The 23,894-nt window shown below is 39.4% G+C and overlaps 1 protein-coding gene across 1 annotated transcript in view; it reads left to right on the top strand.

The window, feature by feature from the left end:
• The window catches only part of cdh13 (cadherin 13, H-cadherin (heart)), a 516,276-nt gene that overhangs the window by 444,047 nt on the left and 48,335 nt on the right, over positions 1-23,894 (top strand). Inside the window, exon 12 of the mRNA XM_074678416.1 lies at positions 18,856-18,998. Within this exon, the coding sequence (XP_074534517.1) occupies positions 18,856-18,998 (143 nt within the window). The remainder of the gene's footprint in view (positions 1-18,855; positions 18,999-23,894) is intronic.

Here is a 23,894-nt window from a genome sequence, read left to right as displayed (position 1 = left end):
TGATAAACCAACAATCCACCTCGAAATGCAGACGCCCGCAAAGGGGCGCAATTTGATTTCAAAGGTGTGAGGGACACACAGTAGTAAAAGTGCATAACAAAACCAATCGGTAAATCTTCAACCATTCCTTCACCTTAAGTAGATTTGTAACCATAGTGCCTGTTCCTGGTAACTTGAGACACATTAAATCATTTACAAATAAAATATAAAACACTATCCAGATTTATTTTTCTGAGAATTACTTAATAAGTGATTCATATTTTAAAACTGCAAAGCTGTTTTCAAAAACATCTACTACATAGCTACAGCTTAAAGGTAAAATTGGTAGTTTGATTTAGATACACTTTTTGTTATACTGGTTAAGATGATCTATATGTCCCAATGGGAAGCAATACATGATGTGTTCTTAAATGAAAGCCAATAATATCCACTATCTACAGCAGGAGAAACCCAGGAAAACATCAGCCATTCACATCTACTTGGATCCAACGTTTAAACCAATCAAATCTCGTCATGCTGTTTTGCCTTCCTTCTGCGCGTACATTTCACTGGCCCACTGCCCCTGACTCAATGCGTGTTCCCGAGTTAAGCGGTGTACAGGTTCACACTCAGCAGAAGAATGGCAGAGAAACTACCCATACCCTGATATGGGTAACCACTCCTCCAGCTACACAGAGCAAGAAAAGAAAGACGGAGGCTTTCTTCTCTTTTTCTGTTCCCCTGCCTCTAACTTCTGCCCCTCTCGCTCGACCTCAGGCCTGCCCCCTCTGACCCGATGAGGTACTTGGCTCTGGGCTGTAGTCTGGATCAGAGTCTAATAAACTCTCAGCACAGGGGCTCTGACAAGCAAAAAAAAAAAAAAAAAATGGTGATATTTAGTAAGTCCTAGAGAAAATGTACATGTACTCTTTCAGTCATTCACAATCATAGTCGCGAATCAGCGGCGCTCGTGCACGTGAGCAGGGGCGCTGCTTTGGAGGAGCTCCAAGGGGAGGGGGAGGAGGGGCTAGGGGGAGTCCTGACGAGATGCTACATTCAAACTCATGCTAGTTTTTCAGGGACTGCCAACCCTGCCTTTAACTCTTTCTGACAACAAGACTCTAAAGACTTTGTTGTAGCTTGTCCACAGGATAAATGATGTAATCAGTGGTACAATGACTCATAAACACAAACATATACCAAAAAATAATGATGAACAAAGAAGACGCTTCAACAAACTCAACATACTCAGGAAGCGCCCAAGGACACAGAGCAACAAACCAACACCACTAAACTCCACTCACAGAAGTACAACATCAGCTATGTGGCCAACGCCCTGTCCTTGCGCAACTGCAGGTGGGGTGATACTCCATGCCAGGACTCAACTCCCTCGGCTCCCCAAGGGAACACTGCCAATCGACACAACATGAAAACACAACAAAAAGACAGACCCCAAACTCACCGCAAACGCACAGTGTAACAGCGCAGTATTGCAGTATGCTCTTGTTGTCTTTGGTTTTGGAAAGCAAAAGTAAACCTGATAGCAAGCCACACAGTGGTTTTCAAAGTATGAGGCATGCCCATCCCTACTGGGGGGCGCCACAAAGTTCTAGGGGGAGGCGCGAGAAGCTGCACAAATATAAAGCACAAAAAAGTATGAACTCGGCAAAAAGTGCAGGAAGTACGAAGACCACTGTGCTGTGGTTTCCAGATTATTTTCCCTGATTCTCTGTCCGCCATATGGAGTGTGCTCATCTCTGTGAACGCGCGACCATGCAGACAGCCACAGGACCACGAACAGCTCTGCTCTGCAATCAAACAGGACACTCATGCTTCCCTCTCGGGTGGGGTGTGTATGCCCATGTATACACATGTATGTGAATATATGCACCCAGCCAACTGACATATGGCCCCAGAAATGTTACAGTTCAGGTTTTCAGGAGGTCTTTTTGTGTCAATGAAGAGGTCTCAGACCCTGCTAGACCCCCTGTATTTTGCGCAGTGCTAATGACGAAAATTTAAAGTTGGCCTTTTCTTAGACCGGATGCTCAAAGGCCATAATGTGTGGTTTGTTGACTATAATTTGTAATCTACTATTTGTGTTTGACAATCTATGCTAAATGCTCATCTTGACAAGAGTTTTGAAGATACTAAAAGCAGCTCTTTAAATGATTGATCTGGAATTGAATGATGTTTTCATTACTGCATTTTGATCAAACTTTGATTCTTTGCTGCCACAGTGTCCATGTTTTCTTTCCTGGCTCAGGAGCTGTCATCTCATTCTATTTCAATGTTTGAAGTTAATGTAGTCATTAAACTAAATGCAGAAATAGGCACTGACCCAAATTCATCTAATTATCAATTTTTACTAAAATGTGGGAGACTGCATTAGGACTGAATGTTCAAAATTAGTACTTCAGTGTTTTGTGGTTAAAAACCAAAGTGGATAATTCATTTCTTATTAGTAGTATTTGTTTTATTAAAATAGGCAAGGCACCTGTGACTTCATATTCTCTGAAGGGAGGATCACTGTCTCATACTATAAAAAGCCCTGCTGTAGCATCAACTTTCTTGAAAAAGTTAAACAGTTGTTTATATAGTTGTATATATAGTTGTCTATATTGGCTTTAATGTTTAAGAGGGTTAAAGACAGGAATAATAAGAATCAGTTGTGTTTCTTTTACTTCACAGTAAATGTTATCAGCCATTAAACTTTATCTAATATGTGTTGTAGTTGTTGCGCTAACTCATCCTAAAGGGTTGTGATAATACACCAAGAACTAAGTACAGCCCACCATAAACAAGAAAAAAAGAACAACATTAGCATTGTGCGTCTGTCCTCAATCCTTGGTTAAAAAAAGGGGGTTTGGCTACCAATGCATAAAATACCATCAACATGCTAAAATAGAGCCACCTGCAAAACTACCTTCAGATGTATGCATACGCATCCTGCAGACTCACCTGCTGCTGCTTTTTAAATGAGAGCAACTTGAAGAGAAGGGAGGGGCGTTGGTTGAGGGACTGACTGTGCTGCATTAGCTTTAGACCGTACATTCCAATACTTCCCTGTGTCCCTTCACCCACAGGCTGGTGGTGTTGTGTGACATCAGCCTTACAAACACCCTGATTAAAATCTGTGCACAGGTAGTGATTGTTTATCAAGCTCTGCATGGAAAGAGAGAAGGGCTCTTGGGGTTAGGAGTGATGTGACCGAATGTTGTTTTTTGTTTATACTTTTTATTTGTAGAATTCTCTGTGGGATGAAAGAAATGGGCTGTGGATGTGTGTTCTTCGGCTTGCCTCGTTTGATGTTTAACAGCAACAACAGCCCAACAAAAAGAGTTGGAATCTGCCAACTTCTTTGTTGGGGCGTACGGTTAAAAGCAAAGTCAGGTAACATTAAAAGCAGGAGTTTCATGATTCTACATATTTAAACGGATGGAAAGTAACAATGCTGGATGTCAGTACTCAGTATTACAGATTTTAAACCCTATACATACTTATATGTTGAAGAAACCCCTGAACCTGTCCGTAAACTGATCTAAAAAAAAAAAAAGCTCCTTTCCAAAAATAGCAAGACATCTTAAATAATACTAGCTGAGGTGAATACTGAATGTTGTTGAATGTTTATCATCAACAATATTGTTGATGACATTGTTGACATCGAATTACAAGCTGTGGTTTGTTGTGGCAACATTTAAAATAAATTAAAAAATAAAAAAAAATACATAATAAATTACACTTCTATTGGCACTAGTAGAGGAGTAGCCTTAAAGAGAAAGAAGCTAAAACAAAGCATTTCAGACAGAGGCTGATGAGTTCATGAAAACACAAGTGTGAGGATTTTTTTTTTTTTTTTTTTTGCTTCAAATCATGTGAAGCTATTACAGGGGTGCCAGAGGGACAGTATTGCCCAAATACATCTAAAAAAAAAAAGCACACTTCCCCCTCTTTGCAAAAAATAAATAAATTAATTAATTAATTGATTAGTTAATTAATTAGTTAATTATAAAGGTTTCTGCATTCTGCTACATGAAAAGCTTCAATTAGTTTTTGTCAATAGCTGCATTTCCAGATCTGTGCAAAACCTAAATATTGTGACTAAAAAAAAAATTGGAACCACAAAATTAAAAAAAGAAAAAGTTTTTAAGCTCTCATGGAGGGTTTTTTTTTTTCAGAAATTTTGCAAAAGTGCAATGGAAACACCTTTTTCACAAAACCATGCCACATAACAAAAACGCACCTCCTTACCTCCTCACCTCCTCGTGCCACACATACAGACTCTAGGGTTTATAGTTAGTTACAGTTAGTAAGGGTCTGCTATTAGTTATGGGTTTAGCGTTTAGAAGGCATCGGGAAGGCTGTGAGCGAGTCAGCGTCAGAGAGCAACAGGAGGGAGAGGTAGAGGTGTGTGCGAGTGGGAGTTGATGATTTTTATTCAATGTTTTGTTCCTGTCTGTTATGAGTTGGCGTGATCACAGCCACAGTTTGACCAGTGAATAAAAACACTCATGTTCATGAATCAGCATCATCATGAGAGCAGCATCCGGATGGACGTCATGTTTTACTGAACTCGAGTTGTGTTAAATTCTAGTTGTAACGGAAACACTGGCAAGGCAATTTTGTCCTTTATAGAAATTTATCAAAATAACACCAACCGTCCAGATAGAGTCTCCTTATTTGGTGTAGATATTGAAAGATGTTCTGGGCATCTACAGGCTTTATCTAATAGTCAGCTAGGCTGGACTGCCACTCCCTTATTTGGCCTTTGGTGATGGTGTTATAAGTCACTGTCGGACGCTAAATCTGTCACAGGTGTTCAACAAGGTATAAATCTGTTGACTGCAAAGGTCACAGCATATGATTCACACCATTTCCAACTAGTCAAACCTTTGTGGTTGGCGGTGTTATCACCCTCGAGGAGAAACTGCCATCAAAATGGAAATGTTTCATGTCAGGACCAAAAATATGAGTCAGGACAACTTTATATTGATCTGGAGTGACCCCTTCCTCTAAGTCAAAAAAGTAAACCCAAATGAAGTTGAGGAATGCCCTCTAAAGCACAACTTCCAGACCAAACTGTCAAACTGTCTGGGTCAAACATTCACGTCTGCTCCATTCTCATCACCACAAACACATCGACCACAAAAATGACTGTCTGCTCTGACTGTCTGTAAACCAGCGCCTTCTTATAAAACAACAAGCAGACATTCTGTCCCAGTTGTTTGCTTTGCAAGTGCAATGAATTTCTGTCATGACCCGGAGAAAAAAGGGAGACAAATGAGAGTTGTCAAAACAGAAAGAGTAATTCATACACAAAAAAGACAAGTAAACTTTACTGAAGAGTGATAGAAGTGTGGAGTTAATTAGTGCTTCAGAGTAACCCGTGGAAAAGAAAAGAAGAAACCAGTCATCAGGTTGTGCATGCCATCTCAGGGAGAGCCAAAATCAGGGAAGGACACAAGATCTCTCAGAGTGTAGCATACCCAGGTGCATCTTTTCCAGCTGATAACCCAAGACAAGATACTCCCCCTGCAACACAGAATACAACAGCAACCAGACACCGACGTGAAGAGGCATGGTGGCAGGGTTGTACATCCATTGGAAAAGGCATGTTACACACATGTAGCCATGAACACCAACTGAATCTTGTCTCATCTTTTTGTTGGATTGTATTGTCTTGTTCAGCTTTTTTGACTGCAGTTACACTTTTGGCTAGAATCTATTGTGTTTTTCTGGGTTGACACCATTACCCATTTGCACCATTGCCCACTGGCATAATAATGAGAGTTTTGTTGTGCTTTTGTTTAAGAAGCAAATGAATGGAGAGCAGATCATTTTTTCAATACTAATTATTTGTTCAAGACATGTTTTATTTTTTAATTTGCAGGATGTAAAGAAACAAAGCAATGGAGTTAGCGTAACTTCATGCAGAACGCAGAAGTCACAAGCCCAGCTGTGATCAGCTGACAGGCTGATGTTCAATCTCTAACCCCTCTCAACATATCACAGTGTGTGTGTAACGACAAGGTGGCATATTTAAGGCCCCGTTTACAACACAATGTTTCATCCAAAAATGCTAAAACCCAGTGAAAAAAAAAAAATCTGTTTACACAGAAGTGCTGAGGGACTAGAAATGCTGTAGTAATTATGCCAGGCCTGTAGGTGGTGCTATCACTGTCTTGTCCAGACACCACTTTTGGGAGATCTCCACTGAAGTAGAGTTCAGCCGATCGTCTGGTGCTTTGGTAAAAATTAAGAGCAGAAGTGGAGCAACAGATGCACGTTTTGAATAAAAACAGTCAGCAGATTGAGCAGCACAAGCACAACACGGTGGTCTGAGACGATCATAACAACAGTACTGATGTCCTGTTGTACTGCTGCATGTGCCCGCGCGGAGCGGAGCGTGATCATAGCATTTCCACTGAAAATGTCTGCTTTCTGTTCACATGGCAAAGGTGTTGGCAGTTGGATGAAAAAATTAGAAAAATTCCACTCTGGAGGCTGTTTTCAAAAGTTTGCACTTTAGGTCAACTAAATGCAGTTTTCATGTAAATGCTAGGCTGAAATGCAACAAAACTTTTGCATTTCTCCCTAAACCGTTGTTGGGTAAATGGCCCCTGAATCACGTTTTCACTCGGTCTTTTCCCTGCTACCTTTTTGCTACCCAGCTGCTGCTGTCCTAATAATTCCTCCTCCTATTAAGACTCTGTATGTCACTTATTAATAATAATAATAATTTTATTATTTGTATAGCACTTTTTTAAAACAAAGTTTACAAAGTGCTTTACAAGCATTCAGCAAAAAACAAAATAACAATGAGCACAATAAAATACAATCAAAAAGCAGTGTAAAAGGACAAAGGGTGGAACGGTCCTTTCCATAAATTATAATACTTAATAGAAACCCAGACAATACAAGAACCATGCAGTCTAAAAAGAGAGACCATGAGGACCAAACATAAAAAACATAAAATCAGCAAGAATAGGGAACGCAATTAAATAAATAAAAGTAAATACATAAATAAAAACACATAATAGTATTAATAAATTAACCAAAGGAGTAAAAAAAAAAAAAAAAAAAAAAAATATATATATATATATATATATACACATACATATATATATATATACATATATACACATTTATATATATATATATATATATATATATATATATATATATATATATATATATATATATATATATATATATATATATATATATACACATATACATACACATATACATACATACATACATACACACATACACATACACATACATACACATACATACATATACATATACATACACATATACATAATAATAATAATAAAAAGAAGAAATAAATAAATAAATAGGCAAATGAATAAAATAAAATAAATAAATAAATAAGATAGAGATAAAAGACATTAAAAAATGGTAAAAGACAGTAATAGACGGCATCACATAAAAGCAAGTCTGTAAAAGTTTGATATGTATGTATCCTTTTAATCTGTATATAAGTATGGAGGGTTTTGCTATGCACTCTCTGGCTGCTCAGCTAACCCAGGGAGTTCTCTGAAAAACAGAGCTGTAACGCCAATTCTAACTGTATCCATTTAGCAACAAATGGTTCAATGTATGACGAGAGTGTTCCTGACTGAAATGTATTTAGTTACTTTGGCCTCTTGATTGAAATGTGACAACAATCAAAATTTGTAAACCCAATTTGTAGTTTAGTTTAGTGCCCAGATGGTGAGCAGACTATCTGTTAAGTGGTCCTTACAGCCCAGTGCCTTGAGATGTGTCCATATGGTGTAATGTTAGTGAATCCTGATCCTATAATGACAATTAGCAGGACACTTGTGTTGTAGCTTCTTGGTTCATTATCTCTGTATCCACCACTAACTTTAGTTTTCTATGTCAATATACACAAAGACTGTTGAATTATATGTACACCATTTAACTTGAAATACTGGTCCCTATGACAAAAACGATGTCACTGCATATCCAGAGAATGAGGTGAGGGTATGAATATCCACCACCGCCCATATACTCAGCATTGTGTCAGTAGAAAATAAGCTCAGCTCCACGGGGAGAGATGGATGAATTCAGGAAATGCTTGGGGAGTTGATGTGGACTCAAACCTGCTCTGTGTCTCTGAATGTTTGACTGAGCTCTGAACAATTGATGCATGAATGTAATGTTGATGTATTTGTGGCTCTGACAGTGCTGTCTGCTTTCCAGGGAGGAAAAAAGAAGGAAATAGGAATATTTTAAAGTCAAACGCTGAGATGGTCTATAATTATTTTAAAAACCAACAGTTGTATTCTCTGGTGTCTCACTGATGCCTTTGACACAGTGTAAGTGTGTTACTCTCAAAGATAGCATAATCTTACACTTGTCACAATAATGAGCTGATAGGTTTGATTCAGTGTTCAGAGATAGTCTTCATATCATGATGACATTGTTTGTGTTTTACTGTGAGAAGTGGCAGCAGGAGAAAAAGGAAAGTGCCTCAAAAATCATCCAATGAGGGATTAAAGCAAAAATAATGTTCAGTGGGTGACAATGTTGGCCTCCATCATAAGCAAGTTTACCATGTCTGCTTTGTTTGTGGGATGTGGCATTATATACTAACTGTCATCTCTTGATTGGAAGGTTTAGGGCTCAGTGACGGATCAGGCTGTCAACATTCTGTAGTACTCCTGAGTAAGACATTTAACTCCTAACTGTGACATTGGTGTTTGAGCTGGGATTGGTAAATACTGTTGGTTGCAGCAGCTTCTGCTTCGAGTGGTCAGAAGATAACATGTGAAAACCGTCAGATTGCCATTTGTTGACATTAGTATATACTTGATTCCAAATTTAGACTAAATTACTAGACAACATTATACCCTCACCTTTATGATTGTGAACCTAATCACTCACCAATAGAAATTGATTAAAGAATCATGTTTACAGCTTTTTCTGTACTAAAGATTCTGTTTCCTCTTGAAGCAGCTGCCATCATGAAAACGTGTTAAATTCTCCAAGTCACACATTTTATATTAAATAATCCAACATTTTGACTTAGTCTAGAAATAAAATGACCTATACACCCTCTTAACATAGACCATTGTCCTATAGGGCATGACCATTTTAGCTAAAGATTTAAGGGCTTTTACCAGAGATGAACAGAATTATCAAGAGATGATTTAAGCCAAAAACTCATTTTTGTCAAAAAAAAAAAAAAAAAGACTTAGACCATAACTGTAATAGGGTGATGATTTAATGTGTGTGAAAAACTCACTTCATTCATGTGCTGAATGGCATGGTCTGTTCAGTAGGGGCAGCCATAAATGGGGCTGTGCTAACCTGCTGGTCCAACCACTAGCTGGAATGAAGTGAGAAAGGTTTTTACAGTTTACCCGATAATCCCACTTCCTCACTCCCCTGCCTCCAAGCAAGCTTGTTTTATTCCAGTTTTATGACAGAAAATAAACAAATAATATAAAACAGATATTTTAATTAGTGCACTTGCACTTTAACACTCTGTATTCACTAGATCAGTGCACGAAATCTTACAGGGTAGTGTAGTCTCAAATAAAACACTGCCCCTTCGCACGCAATGGAAATGGCGACTCCATTTCACAACCGTTCACAGGTGTTATTACCTCAGCCAAGGAGGTTATGTTTTTGGAAAAGTTCGTCTGTGAACAACAACTCAAAAATGAAAGACCAGATCTGACCAGGACTTTTTTAAAGGATTCTTTGTCATTGTGAGATAGGGCTGTTTTCACCATATAACTCCACAATAAATGGTCGGAATGCTTTGCAAAACAATACAAGACAAGATCACCATAATTTCTGACAGATGTAAAAGTATGATCCAGATCCTGGCAATATTCTGGATACTAAGATCCAGAATATGAAATATGTACTGAGTCATCATCATTCTCAACACTGTCAGGAAACAAATTATCGTACAAACCTGAAACTAACACCAAATTGTAGCAGACAGTCTGCTGAAAGGGAGTATAACATTAAAGTAGGACTAAAGTGTTGAGTCACAATATCAATATGCTTAAGGAGGTCTGCACCCTCCAACTTATTTTTTAGTTGATAATATTTCTGGAAGATATATGACCATCAATGGTATCTGATATAAAAATAAATAAGCATGAGAAAGAAAGAAATGTGTCACCATGAACCAACTCTCTCTGATCACTGGAAAGTTCATCATTTGCAACAGTCATCCATTGTTTGATCCGTTCCCGCCAAGATGTCAACCACTGAGGGTGAGAGGGGGTCCAGCTTTTCACACTTAACTTTTTAACTGTTTTGAGTGCCCCAGCTCTGAAATCAAAGTGCACTATGATTTTCCATACTGCCTGCGTAAACGCACATATGCACTCACAATAGTAAGTGTAAGTGCAGACGTACTCAGTTTGACACACAGCCAAGCAGTTCAGTGTTGGTTTATTTCCCAGATGTAGTCCCCTCCAATGCCTGGCTGAAGATCAGAATATTTATAAAGCTTGATAATTAGGCTGGTAGCATTTTGAATGCCTTACATATCACTGGGGTGTAAATTTGCTACATTCATATGTTACTTTCAGTCTAAGTTTTGCGTCACCAGAGATAGTTCTTTATCATACTTGTTCATGTGCACTCCTTTCTCCGTTAAGTTCTGTTTTGATCTATAATTAGGAGCTAAATTGACAGCCCTCCAATGAGACTTCTGCACCTAACTGTCAAGATAAAGGGAACAAAGATTGGGAAAATATAAAGGCTATGTTGAGAGTCATTGAACGTTTGATGTCCATGGTTGTCTGCTTCTATCTGCTGTAGATTATCAGAGCCTGAGGGATCATATCTGATGTGTAAGTAAGTTCAATGCTTGTGAGTGGAAAAGGTGGTCACAGGTCTTGTGGCTCTGCTCATGACTTAGTCGCGTTGTCCATATAAATTCAGATTCAAGTGTAGGAAAACGTGTTTTAAAAAAAAGAAACAAATGAAAACTTTTTCAAAAGTATTAGCCAGTCGAGATTCACTGAAAACAAAACGTAGGACAGTTGTTAGATCACCAAAAGACCCATCATTGTTCAACTGTCTGCTATGATAGTGCCCAGCAGCGAAGAAGCTCAAACATACTGCCCATCAGTAATACACCTGCAGCATATCTTACTCAATAGAATCCAAACAAGAGCAATCATGGGCATGTTTGTAGAGAGCAATCCCTCAAAGGATTCATTGCTTAGCTTTTTCTTAATAGACTGCAACCACAAACTGTTTTCCTCTTCCTCTGTAGCCCAACCACACATTCACAGTGACACACAGTGTAAATGTAATTCTGCAAAACTGAATGTTGCAACAGGAACCATCCCATTTATTTCAAATCTTAATCATTTCAGTTTTGATGAATAATTTGAACTACCCCTTTGTTTGTACACTTTGAAATGCTGGGTCTCACAGAGGAAATGGATTTTACAAGTTAAGTAGTTTTTTCGTGCCTCTAGCCTTTGAACAGATCTAATTGGGCGCCTTGAGAATCAGACAAAAGCACTAAACTCCTGCTGGTCCTGAGCAGCCTCCCTGTGCTCTCTTTCAGCTAACGAAGACAAACACTTTTACACTTTGCAGACTCAAACCCAGACTGGACTCTGAAGGCAGCATTATAACAGCTGAGTCGCCCCTGAGGTCGTGGTTTTGCAGAGTAGAGAAAATAGCCGTATATAACAACCTGGTCTCTCTAACATTGAGGTCATAGCATGTGCCCTGTGACGCACCACTTCCTGCCACTCGAGCAAAGTCTGAACAAATCACATCAGTTTCTTGGGAACCATTTCACAAAGCAAGCAGAACTTAAAGGCAACGCTTGCACTAAGCTGTGTGTTTTACTGTGTGCTTGCTTTTGATGGTTTAAAGTGTGTATTTGGAGCTAAATGAAGATGTGTGATCATTGTGTATGCAGGCTGTCTCATTTGATGACTGATTTGTTTGTTCCTTCTCTGCTTTTGGAGATAAACACGTATAACCAGATATGAATATTCCTAATGGCTTTTTAATGTCTTTCTAATTTGCCCTTTAAAGGGCTCTAATGGACTGTCCCCATGTTTGCACAGAGAGGAGGAACAGTGGAGCTGACTCATTCAGTGGTTACCTTTGAGCCAGCACTAAAGCACACAGAAGCAGTACTCTCCCGAACAAGTGCTGAGAGCTGCTGGAAGGAACACAATATCCTGATACTTTACAAAAACTCTGCTGAGTGTCATTGTACATGATTGTCTGCTTTGAAATATCCTAAGGTTGAGAGTGTGGTGTTGAGGAGTGGATCTGGAAGTCCATGTGAAGAAGCCTGCTGGTTTGGCTGCTCCAGACGTCAATCCTCTGGTAGTGGAAGCATTAATTTTTCTGGATCACCTCTCCTGTTTAGGGGCACTGGAGGCTGGAGCCTTCACAGTCGTTTGGCGAGAGGCAGGATACACACTGGACAAGTTGTCAGTCAATAACAGGGATTGAAAACAGAAACCAGCTCTCATTATCTCATAGAGAATCCCCTCATTTACCCGGTCTACTTAAGCTGCAAGATTCCAGGTCTTTTTCCAAGTCTGCCCTGCATCAGTGCTGCGTTCAAACTCTCCTTCCTACTACCTTTGGCTATAGAAGGTTTGAGATGCAAGGACTGGTGATGTTTGAACGTCAGTGCCAAAGAAAAGCTGTTGCTGCTGAAACAAAGTGAACAGTGAATCACACTGTATCTGTTTCCTGAAAAACAACACCGTACTATGAATAGTTCAGCATTCTGGTAAAAAAAAGATCCACATTGCGCTCCTCAGATGAGAAGATTGAAACTACTTTCTTGTCTGTATGAAGATTCGTAAATAAAGGTTTTACAGACTGGACCTTGGCATCATTACCACATTTTCAGGCAAATCTGGAATAAAATGCTGCTTTTTTTCTCCTTGTATGAAGCATGGACTGTATAATATATAAAAATAAAGTTTGTTCAAGTTTAGATTAATTCAAGAGGTGTTGAGCCTTTGGCCTCTCCACAGACAGCAGGGTGCCCAGCTGTCTGTCAGTCAAGACATCCATGTCCTCACATGGGCATAACCTTGTAGGTTTTGTAGCATAAAAATTTGAACTATTCAGACCCAAGCTGTTTTTTGAAGGTTCCCTATTTTTATTCTAGGGTTGCCACTTGGTATGAAGCCATTGGGCAAATTGAAATCATCTTATTTCTTCGCACATTAGCAGACTATTTCTTCTTCTACTTCTCACCCTTTGGCAAAGTAATTATAAAAATACAGGAAAGCTGTTCAAAAGATTAATGACGACCAGCAAAAAATTAGTTTAAATTAAGACATAGATAGGCAAAAAAAAAAAAAAAAAATTGATGTAATGTCAGAGGTTTCTGTCTGTTAGAGGGGAGTTTTTTCTTGCTTTGTTTGTGCTGTTCTCATGGTGGGTTAAGCTGAGATTAGACTTCTTAACTTGTTTTGATGTTTATCTCTGTTAATGAAATAAAATCTTATTTATGTTGAAAGGTTTAGATCCGTCAGTGTTTTTGGAAAGTCTCTTGAGATAACGTCTGTTATGTTTTAGGGCTGTATAAATAAAGATTGATTGATTGATTGATTGATTGATTGATTGATTGATTGATTGATTGATTGATTGATTGATTGATTGACACGAGGTGGGCCATTTGAAATGTCTTTTTTGTGGCCAAAATTGAAGCAGATCTTCAAAGTTGAAGTTCCGTCTTATCTGACTGTTAAACTGAAATTTATCTCAGTCAAATTTTCAGAAATGCATTTAACTGTCCAATGAAAGTCAAAATCAAATCTTCAAAAAATGCAGAGTGTTGGAGCAAAAATCAAGAATCAGAACAGAAGCAATATGAGTCCACAAGCTTGAGTATTTCTTTCTGCCAAAAAAACAAACAAACAGGGGAATTACAGCAAGTGCAACAGGCTTTAAAGGGATCACAATAGGTATTTTTAATCATGTAAGTGACCTTCAAGACAAACCTCTTTTCTTTAACAGTTTTTAATTAGCTGTTTGTAAAGGTATCTTTTTTTTTTTTTTTTTTTTCTTTTCTTTTTCTTTTTTTGTAATTAAAGGTCATCCCCAGTACATGTGAGATGCACACACAAAGGACAGTCCTGGACATCCCCTACCAAGAGAAATAAATCTCCAAAGGCCTTTGCACCCTGAGTCTGTTTTTTTTAGTCTGAAACTTAGGCACGTTAAAAAATACATTCAGTACCATGTTATTTTGTTGGCACACTTGCTCCGAAACTTTTGTCATTATTTTTTTCTGAATAGGTTTGATTTTTCACGTTTTCTTTGCATCCGCCCAGCTCATTTCCTGTGTAGTTTGACTATTCAGAGACTGTAGGCTACTTGCAAAATCACATTTTCACCTTTTTTTGGCCAATGTTTGAAGTTGAATGAAGACTTGTGTATAAGTATGTGACGGTGTGTCTGTGTGCCCGTGCCTGTGTGTGTGTGTGCCCCTGCGCACATACCTCAAACAAACCGACACCTGCTGCTCAGGATCAATTGCTTGATCACTGCTTGATGATTCCATTTTTCTTGTACTGGGAATTTTCGCAGTTAATACAGAATAAACACATTGGATTCAGTGTGCAAGGTCTCTGTGCGTAACATTTTGTTTCGGATTACGAATCTAAAAATTAAAATCCGAAAAAAAAACGCAATCACTGTGCAAAGACTTTAAGTGTCGGCCACACAGAAAAAGAGACACACCTGGCTACTGTGAGAGTAGGCCTCACTTCTGACTCAACTGCAGTTGATTCAAGGCAGTTAGTGAAGGAATTCCTCTGTTTCACTACACAAGAAGCACCCACTGAAGGCACAGAGGAGTCCAGAGGCCTTTGCAGACACAGAGTTGAATCTAATATATATGTGTGGCAGCCAATGAATATATGACGTTGCATAAAACATTATTTGTGTAGGTACATGTGAGAAAAATATTATTTGAAGTACTATCAGCAAAAAGTTTCTTCAACATGAGAAAATCATGCATAAGCAAAATTTTCCTTCATCACTTCCTGTGTGGAGTTTGTACATTTCCCCCATGAATACATGGGCTCTCTCGGGGTAATCCAGCTTCTTCCCTCTATCCAAAAACATGCTCATCAGGTTAATCGGTAATTCTAAATTACCTGTGGGTGTGTGTGAAAGGTTGTCTGTGTCTTGGCCCTGTGATTCACTGGTAACTGGTCAAGAGTGTACCCTACCTCTCGCTGGGAGACAGCTGAGATAGGCTCCAACCACCCACAACCCTAACCCTGATAAACAGCAGAAGATGAATGAATGAATGAATGATTGACAATGTTAGCTACAGTTACCAGTGAAATCCAGATAAACATCTCATCTGAAGATTACAGGTAATTATCTTAAAATAAGTCTTGGATCAGTTAGACTCTTTTTTTCATACCTGAAGTAAACTAAAACACCTCATTAGTTTCAAGTCTTTAGAGGAAGAATTATTTTTTAAGATGCAGAAAGATGGTAATGTTGATATCAGCTTATTTTAAGTCAACGACACTTATAAAAGACAAAATCCAATTTCACTTGTTTAACATCACGCAGTCAATAAACTGTAACCTGTTCTTAAGTGTGCTTACAATACGAATTTCTGTTGTTTGTGGTTGAGACAGTTCAAGCTAGCACCTGTGGTTGAATGACTGTATATGTGTGTAAGAAACGAGGGCCAGGAAGGAGGGAAGCATACAGTGATAAACAGTGTCACTATTTATAGTGAATTCAACCTTGCAGCAGTCTTTGAAGCAGTACAACATATGTGATAGAAATTGTGTGTACATGTGGGCGCGGGATGAGAAAGGTAATAGCAGAGGTTGATTGCAAAGCTGTTTCCCAAGGCTTTGTCGTGCTCTGTTAGCCAGAGAGCTTCATTTTATGGACAATTCATCTCCTGCTGAGCACTCCAGCAGAGAACGTGGCCTTGTGCTGAATGTGCCGTCCGTCTTGTGTGTCTGTGCACATGTGTGAGGGTTTTAAAAAATGTTTGGTTTTCTGTGGTTGTTGCTTTTTCTTGTCGTATTTCACAGAACTGCAGCCTGTCCTGGATACATGGCTATATAAATGGTTTGGTATGTGACTGTGGATCAGTCACTTGTGAGGTAATCACAGCCGAAAGTTCCTTCCCATCACAACCTCTGATCCGTCTTTGTCCGGCTGACTGGACACATAACTGGGGTCAGGATCTGATGTTTTGCCTCATCTTCGAGGGTGATGACTGGGGCTTGGCCCAAATGCACATTTGTCATCTTCAAACGCGGCCCTGCAGGAGCTGTGCTTGCAGTCACCCACACATGCATGCACAGAGGAGTCAAGCCTATGCACAAGGGGTAACTCTAGGCTTATTTTACACCAGTCTCTTCTTCTTTACACTCCTTTAACAGACTCTGCAGTGTTTTACTTTCTTACACTGGAGTAACATTTGACAAACTCCTGATTATAATGATGGATTTGGTCATTGCATTTTGTCCTGCGGTGTAATCATTGCCTTACAATCATGTTCAAGTTAATGAGTTTGTTAATGTTTAATCCTTTGTTAAACAGAGCACAAGAGTCCATATTTCATCATCTGAACAGTGAAAAGATGTTTGATGACTTTTAGATGTTTTAGAGACAGAATTTAAAGTTTAGCGTAGAAGTTTTGTCTTAATTTTTCTGGATTTTTTCCAGCCCAGATTTGGCATGTTAATGCACAACACAGCCACGGGTCCTCTTTAGCCTGTAGCATTACACTGCACTTTTTGTTGTTGCTGTTTGTTTTTCTTCTGTTCAGATGTTAGAATATGAAATAAATATAAATCCTACTACAGCAACATGGAAGTTTTACAGTAACAGACTCAGTGCATCCCTCTATCTCAAATGTAAAGTGATTATATCTGTACTTCCTCTGGTCTCAGAGTGGGGTGTCAGACCTCAAGTGTCAGAGATGTTTCTGATTGGTGGACAATGGTGTTTTCTCCCAGAGGCCAAGGGAAGCCATGCTTCCTCTCCTTTTTCAGACTGTAGCTGTGATTTAATGAAAATACTCCTTTTAACATTTTTGATTATTCTTCTGTGTTTTGTCACTGTCATCTCTTCCTTATTTGTTTCCTCTAATTATTGACCATTTTACGATGTGTAAAACAGAGAATGAGTGGTAAAAATACGATATTGCACACTGTTGTCTGTTAGTAAGAAAAAAAAAGAAGAATGATTAACCAATCAGATGAGGCGGCGGTCATGACACTGCTCACCTGTGATTGGCCAAGATTGTGTCAAGGGAAGTCACCCTGTCTTTGGCCACAAACAAAATCACAGAATCGTCATCATCAAGCCACTGAATGAAAGCGGTGTGCATGAAGCGGCTGGTTGTGCATTTGAGTGGGCCGTTGAGTAAATTAATAAGATGTTTAAGCTAAGTCAAGAGGACAATGTACGTGCATGAATGAGTTACTGAAGATGGGAGAGTGAAAGGGTGTGTGTCGGTGTTCCAAGTGTTGGTTGCATAACAAGAGTGAGTAAGTAAAATGAGTGCTCTCTGGGCACTCTTAACAGGTTTTTCCATTACATGAAATAGCGATATACAAGCTGCAACATAGTCTTTTATGTACCCCACTCCCTAAAAAACATATTGATTAGAGGCTTTGTCTCACTTGGCTTCCTCAAAAAAATAAAAAATCCCACACCACGGCACTGTTGGTGGAACACCAACAGTGTTTCCATTTTACCCACTGCCTAAACCAAGAGCGCCTGTAATTTCTGGTCAAAAGCATCTCTAGTTACTGTCTCAAGCTTGTGTGCTGTGTTAAGAAGTGACCTGGGGGATGTCAAGGCCAAAGACCACTTTTGCAACCAAATCATTCAAAACACAGCGGACACTATCTCAGACACTAAAAGTCGTTTGGCTCAGTTTGTCAGGTTAGAATCCTGTAACTATAGATCAGGGTTGCACAATCTTGGGCTGCATTTTTGGTGCTGCTGCAAGTCCGTTTGATTGTCCACCAACTGATTGGACCTACTTGCAGCACTGGACTGGTTTAATTAGCTGTTGGGCTAGTTTTTGGCTAGTTGTTGGCTAGTTTTGATCAGCCCTTTATCTGCTTTTTCCTCATTGGCCTGGCCCCTGATAAATATATAGAAAAATCACATCCCTTTCATATATTTACCAGCCTGTTAAGTGGCTCTGCTTGATCCTCATTTAACAACACCTCCAATAAAGTCTATGTGTTGTATAAGGAGCGCTTTCACATCTTTCACTAGAAGTACTTGTTTTCAGACATATTGTACACAAAGGATCTCACCCACTATGTCCTAACTCATTGCAGCGTTTGCTTTCAGATGTAACTCAAAGAGCTGCTTAGCTTTAAAGGACAGATAATGTGCTGTTAGAGAGATGTCTAAGATACAAGAAGAAACCTTGATTCCACTTTTCTGTAGGGGATTGCTTGTCTAGTACTTCTGCTAAATCAACAGAGCAAAGTGTTGTTTATGATATGTATATATAAATATATATATATATATATATATATATATATATATATATATATATATATATATATATATATATATATATATATATATATATATATGTGTACAGACTTCAAGACTGTAACTTTCTGTACATCGTTCACGGTGTGGGGGTGTTGTGTGTTTGAGGGAGGTAAACAAATCTGGAATATTTACATCCCTGTGTTGTCTGTGGATATTTCGGTGGAGTTTTTTCTCAGTGTGATGCCTGGATCCTAAAAATATATGACCCAAACAAACTGAGAGACAACTTTTCTGCCAGATCCGGGGTATATATCCTGGCACCTGTATGATCACAACTTCTGACAAACTTTATCTACTTTCTCCCAGGTATGCTGTTCTGCGAGACCCAGCAGGCTGGCTTAGTGTGAACCCTGTCAGAGGAACTGTCAACACTTCGGCCTCACTGGACCGCGAGTCCCCTTATGTCCATGACAACAGATACACAGCTGTCTTCATCGCCACAGACAATGGTGAGTGTCAGACCCCCCTGCTGTATGAAAATGATATGAGATAATTACACATACATGTGTTACGTGTTACTAATAATCTGTAAATCTTTAGATGTTTTATCTGACTTTTTCCACTCATCCATCAAATGGGTCATATTTCACTTCCATCTGGACAACAGCCCATAGACAGTGTTTTGGAAAGGTACAGCCTTTCAAAAAGAAACCCTCAAGGCGACGAGACTAAAGTTTTTTCAGCTTATATGATACAGTTGGCGTGTATCGCAGCTGAAAGGTAAATTACTCAGTGCAAGCTTGACAGATGACCCTTTCTTCAGGTAATTAAAAACCTTTGCTTTTCTGAGAGAAATGCTAATGAGACTTCTACTCTTTAGAGTCACTTCTCGCATATGCCATGAACCAACGAACCAATGCACCTTTGACGACCGCCTCCTCACCCTAAAATAGCATTAATTGATCCACTAAAGGAGCAAGTGAGGTCAGCTTGTAGAATTGTAAGATGGATCTGCACAATGTCAGTCATAGACTCGTGTTAATCCATCTGCTTTGCAAGGTTACTGAATATCTGCATTTTCATTATCTTATATGCCCCTGAAATGACTTTTATAAAAAAAAAAAATGAAGGGTTTCAAGCAGAAACCTCTGGCCTTAATAGATGAAACCTGTGAGGAAATGTTGAAAACTGCAGTTCATCGTGCGTCCACAAGAATCTGGCTGCAGAAACACTAGAAACCACATACACACTCATTTCAAAAAGGCTGATGTAAACTGGATGGTTTAAAAAGAAGTTTGTGTCAGAGTACTTCATTTCTCTATCTGCATATGGGGGTGATTTTTTTTATTTACTAATGCTATATCTGTTTTCTTTTTTTGTTTTTTTTTGTTATTCAACTTATAAGTTTTGCCCATGTAAGGGCTTAGCTGATTTGACTGACAGGTGGGCACCCTGTAACTAAACATGCACCGATTGATCAGTTGGCCGATCGATCTGTGCCAATTTCCTTAGTTTTGGGGGTCTTGATCGGTGATCGGCCCATCCTCACATATGAAACTGGTCTTATATACCGTCGGGAAGGTCTGACAGCCGGCCATTGTTGCTTTTTGTTCTGAGACCTATAACTCAGGACACTTTATTGGCTGTTTAAGTTAAAACATAAATATTTCATTGTTTTAAAGTTATTGTTCAATGATTTTCAATAAAATAAGATTAGAACATTGAGGGTATATGCTGTCAGTTATAAAAAAAAAAAAAAAAAAAAATGGTATCGGCCCAAAAAGGTATCAGCAGGTCGGGCTTCTTAAAGATCGGTGATTGGCCAGAGAATTGGTGCACCCCTACCTGTAACTGTTTGTGAAAGGGTTCAAGGTCTGCCTCTTTACCTCACCCTATAGCCCTTTGCACACCAGACACATATTTTTTGCGCAATTATTTTGCACAATTCTTCTTTTATTTTTGGAATCTACTGTTTTCAATGCAAGCTTACACACCAGCAACGTTCTTTCACTGAGCGAAATTGCAGCTTTTATTTTTCAGACCAAGGTCAATTTTTCCAAAGCTTCCCAAGGAGTACACATCTGACCAATCAAAACACCTGTTGTTGACAAGTCCCATACCAAAACATTCAACACTGATTGTGTTCATGTCCCAGCACCCGGTTCTTTGTGACAATAGAGATAAAAACTACAAAGACAACAATTGCAAAGACATTGTTTAGAGGACACTAGCTGTGGAGACTGAATATGACGCGTCCAAATTTTTCACAATTTCGTGCCGTTTATTTGCATCGCCTTAACTCAACTCAAACAAAACTGAGCCAGTGTTACCAATATGGCACTTGCTGACAATGGGTTTCAGGAAACACATAGCTGATGTTAAAGAGACCGTCTGTGTTTGATACAGCCTGTTATTTGAAACTAGCACTCGCATTTTACAAGAAATAAACATATGGTGCAAAAAAAATACAGTGAGAATTTATTTTAATGGAACACATCATCTATTTAGTTTCACTTTCAAGTCTTTGTCACAAAGCTTCATTAGAAAGATGAAAAACAAAAAGCACTGAAAATATTAGGAATAATATCCTCTACGTTATATTTTTAGGAGCATCAAGCCTAAGCCGTACTCTGTTAATTCACATAACAGTCATCACACCGCTTTTATCTGCATTACACAGACTTTTTTTGTTTTGTTTTGTTTTTTAAAGGAGTGCTGCTGCAAAATAATCACCAATCATGAAGAGTACCAAAAAACACTGTCTTTGATTTTAATTTCATTCTCCCCTGAAAAGAAGTGTCTGGTATTTTAACCTGTCCAGATTGAAACTGTCATTATCCCCCTGTGACAATGAGGTGGTCTTAATTGGCATGGCTCCCTGTCTGACCATATGGTCATTGGCTGGCAGTGTCAGTGGACCTGCTGCTCTGAGACTTCCCAAGGCACAGATGAAACTGTCTCAAGCCTCGATGCGTCTCTCCTTTTCCATCTGCCTTTCTCTTTGTGTGTCTCCCTGTCTCTTTGTCCCTTTGTCCCACTCTCTCTCTGTGTCTCTCTCCCTCTCCCTATCAATCTATCTGGTGTCCTGTGCTCAGGGAGATTCTGACAGATCCATTAGAGGAGCTGGGAGATTCTATTAGTAGGCAGCAGAATAGCACTGTTGTGCTGGGGAATTTGGCAGCCTCAGAAAGATGAGCAGTGAAAAAGGAGTAATGATGGGGCAGGAGGAGAAGCTGGGGGAAGTGGAAGGGTCAGGATAGGAAGAGAAAGGAGAGGGACATAAGAGTAGATAACAGGAAAAAGATAAAGCGCCAGGGAAGTGGGAACGGAGAGATGGAGACGATGAGAAATAGTGAAGATTATAAGAGCACAGCATGGTTTCAGATTAGAATTGGAGCCAGAAGATGAGGCGAGGTCAAAAGATGCTGTAAAGCTGAACATTTCTGTACCAAGTTGTACTAATAAAGACTGCAATGCTTTTGTGAAAATTTGGAATGATTTCAGAAAAACATGTTCTTGCATTTTGTCAAGATTGATTCAAGGTAAAGTGGTTAACAATCTGCCAAAATCCACCCAGAGAGCCCAGTCATCAAAATGTCACACTTGCTCAAGGATGAGTACAGTGAATGGTTCACCAAACTGTAAATACACACTCATGGCAAAGGATCTATTGTAGAGAATCGGCTGTGACAGCTGCTCCCATCCCAGGTTGGACCTCCTTTTTTCTTCAAAACTTCCTTAATCCTTTGTGGCATGGCTTCAACAAGGTACTGGAAACATTTCTCAGAGGGTTTGGTCCATACTGACATGATAGCATCACACAGTTGCTGCAGATTTGTCGGCTGAACATCCATGATGAGAATCTCCTGTTCCACCACATCCCAAAGGTGCTCTATTGGATTGAGATCTGGGGACTGTGGAGGACATTTGAGTACAGGGAACTCATTGTCATGTTCAAGAAACCAGTCTGAGATGATTCCAGCTTTATGACATGGAGCGTTATCCTGCTGGAAGTAGCCATCAGAAGATGGGTACACTGTGCTCATAAAGGGATGGACATGGTCAGCAACAATACTCAGGTAGACTGTGGACTTTAAATCATGCTCAGTTGGTACTAAGGGGCCCAAAGTGAGCCAAGAAAATATCCCCCACACCATTACACCACCAGCAGCAGCAGCCTGAACCGTTGATACAAGGCAGGATGGATCCATGCTTTCATGTTGTTGACGCCAAATTCTGACCGTACCATCTGAATGTGGAGCAGAAATCCAGACTCATCAGACCAGGCAACGTTTTTCCAATCTTCTATGTCCAGTTTTGGTGTTGCTGTGTGAATTGTAGCCTCAGTTTCCTGTTCTTAGCTGACAGGAGGGTCACCTGGTGTGGTCTTCTGCTGCTGTAGCCCATCTGCCTCAAGGTTGGACGTGTTGTGTTTTCAGAGATGTTCTTCTGCAGACCTCGGTTGTAACCAGTGGTTATTTGAGTTACTGTTGCCTTTCTATCAGCTCCAACCAGTCTGTCCATTCTCCTCTGACCTCTGGTATCAACAAGGCATTAAGTCCCACAGAACAGCTGCTCACTGGATATTTTCTCTTTTTGGGACCATTCTCTGTAAACCCTAGAGATGGTTGTTGGTTAAAATCCCAGTAGATCAGCAGTTTCTGAAATACTCAGACCAGCCCGTCTGGCACCAACAACCATGCCACGTTCAAAGTTCTTAAAATCACCTTTCTTTCCCATTCTGATGCTCGGTTTAGATTGCAGCAGATCGTCTTGACCATGTCTACATGCCTAAATGCATTGAGATGCTGCCATGTGATTGGCTGATTAAAAATGTGCATTAACGAGCAATTGGACAGGGATGCCTTACAGAGTGGCTTGTGTGTGTATTTACCAGTGAGGAGCAGTAAAACTTGAAAAATGTGACGAGCTCAAAAATGCAAAAAAGTGAGGATCACATTTTGGTATCCAGTGCTTGTTCAAATATATATTCTGACTAGCTGAAAATGCAAATGTTGCTGTAGAATTAATCCTCTCAGGAGTATGAATTTTATACAAATTTTATTCCAGGCTGTTCAGTAATTTTGGAGATATTCAGACTCTCTAAATGTGTTGGACTTACTGACCAGAGTCGAGTTATTAACTCAAGCTGAGCAGTAAAAACACTTTATGTACTTGTTTCCGTTCTGCTCCACTATTAAATGCAAAAAGAACTACAAAAAAATCCTACACCCACACCCTTAAACACCCTCTCTACCCATGCTGGTGTGTGTGTGTGTTTTTGTTGGACGTGATTGAAATGTGAGAAGAATACTGGTATCCACTCAGCCCCGCCCCGCCTCGCACGCTCTGTCATTGACAGGACAAATTTGCTCCTTCCCCACAGAGATCTGTGTAATGATTGT

The sequence above is a fragment of the Halichoeres trimaculatus genome, unplaced genomic scaffold (genome assembly GCF_033239565.1).
Source record: "Halichoeres trimaculatus isolate MK-OKI-2021-1 unplaced genomic scaffold, fHalTri1.1 fHalTri1_scaffold_10, whole genome shotgun sequence".
NCBI lineage: Eukaryota > Metazoa > Chordata > Actinopteri > Labriformes > Labridae > Halichoeres > Halichoeres trimaculatus.
Note: the sequence above shows the minus strand (reverse complement) of the source record. Positions and strands in the feature narration are given on the sequence as shown.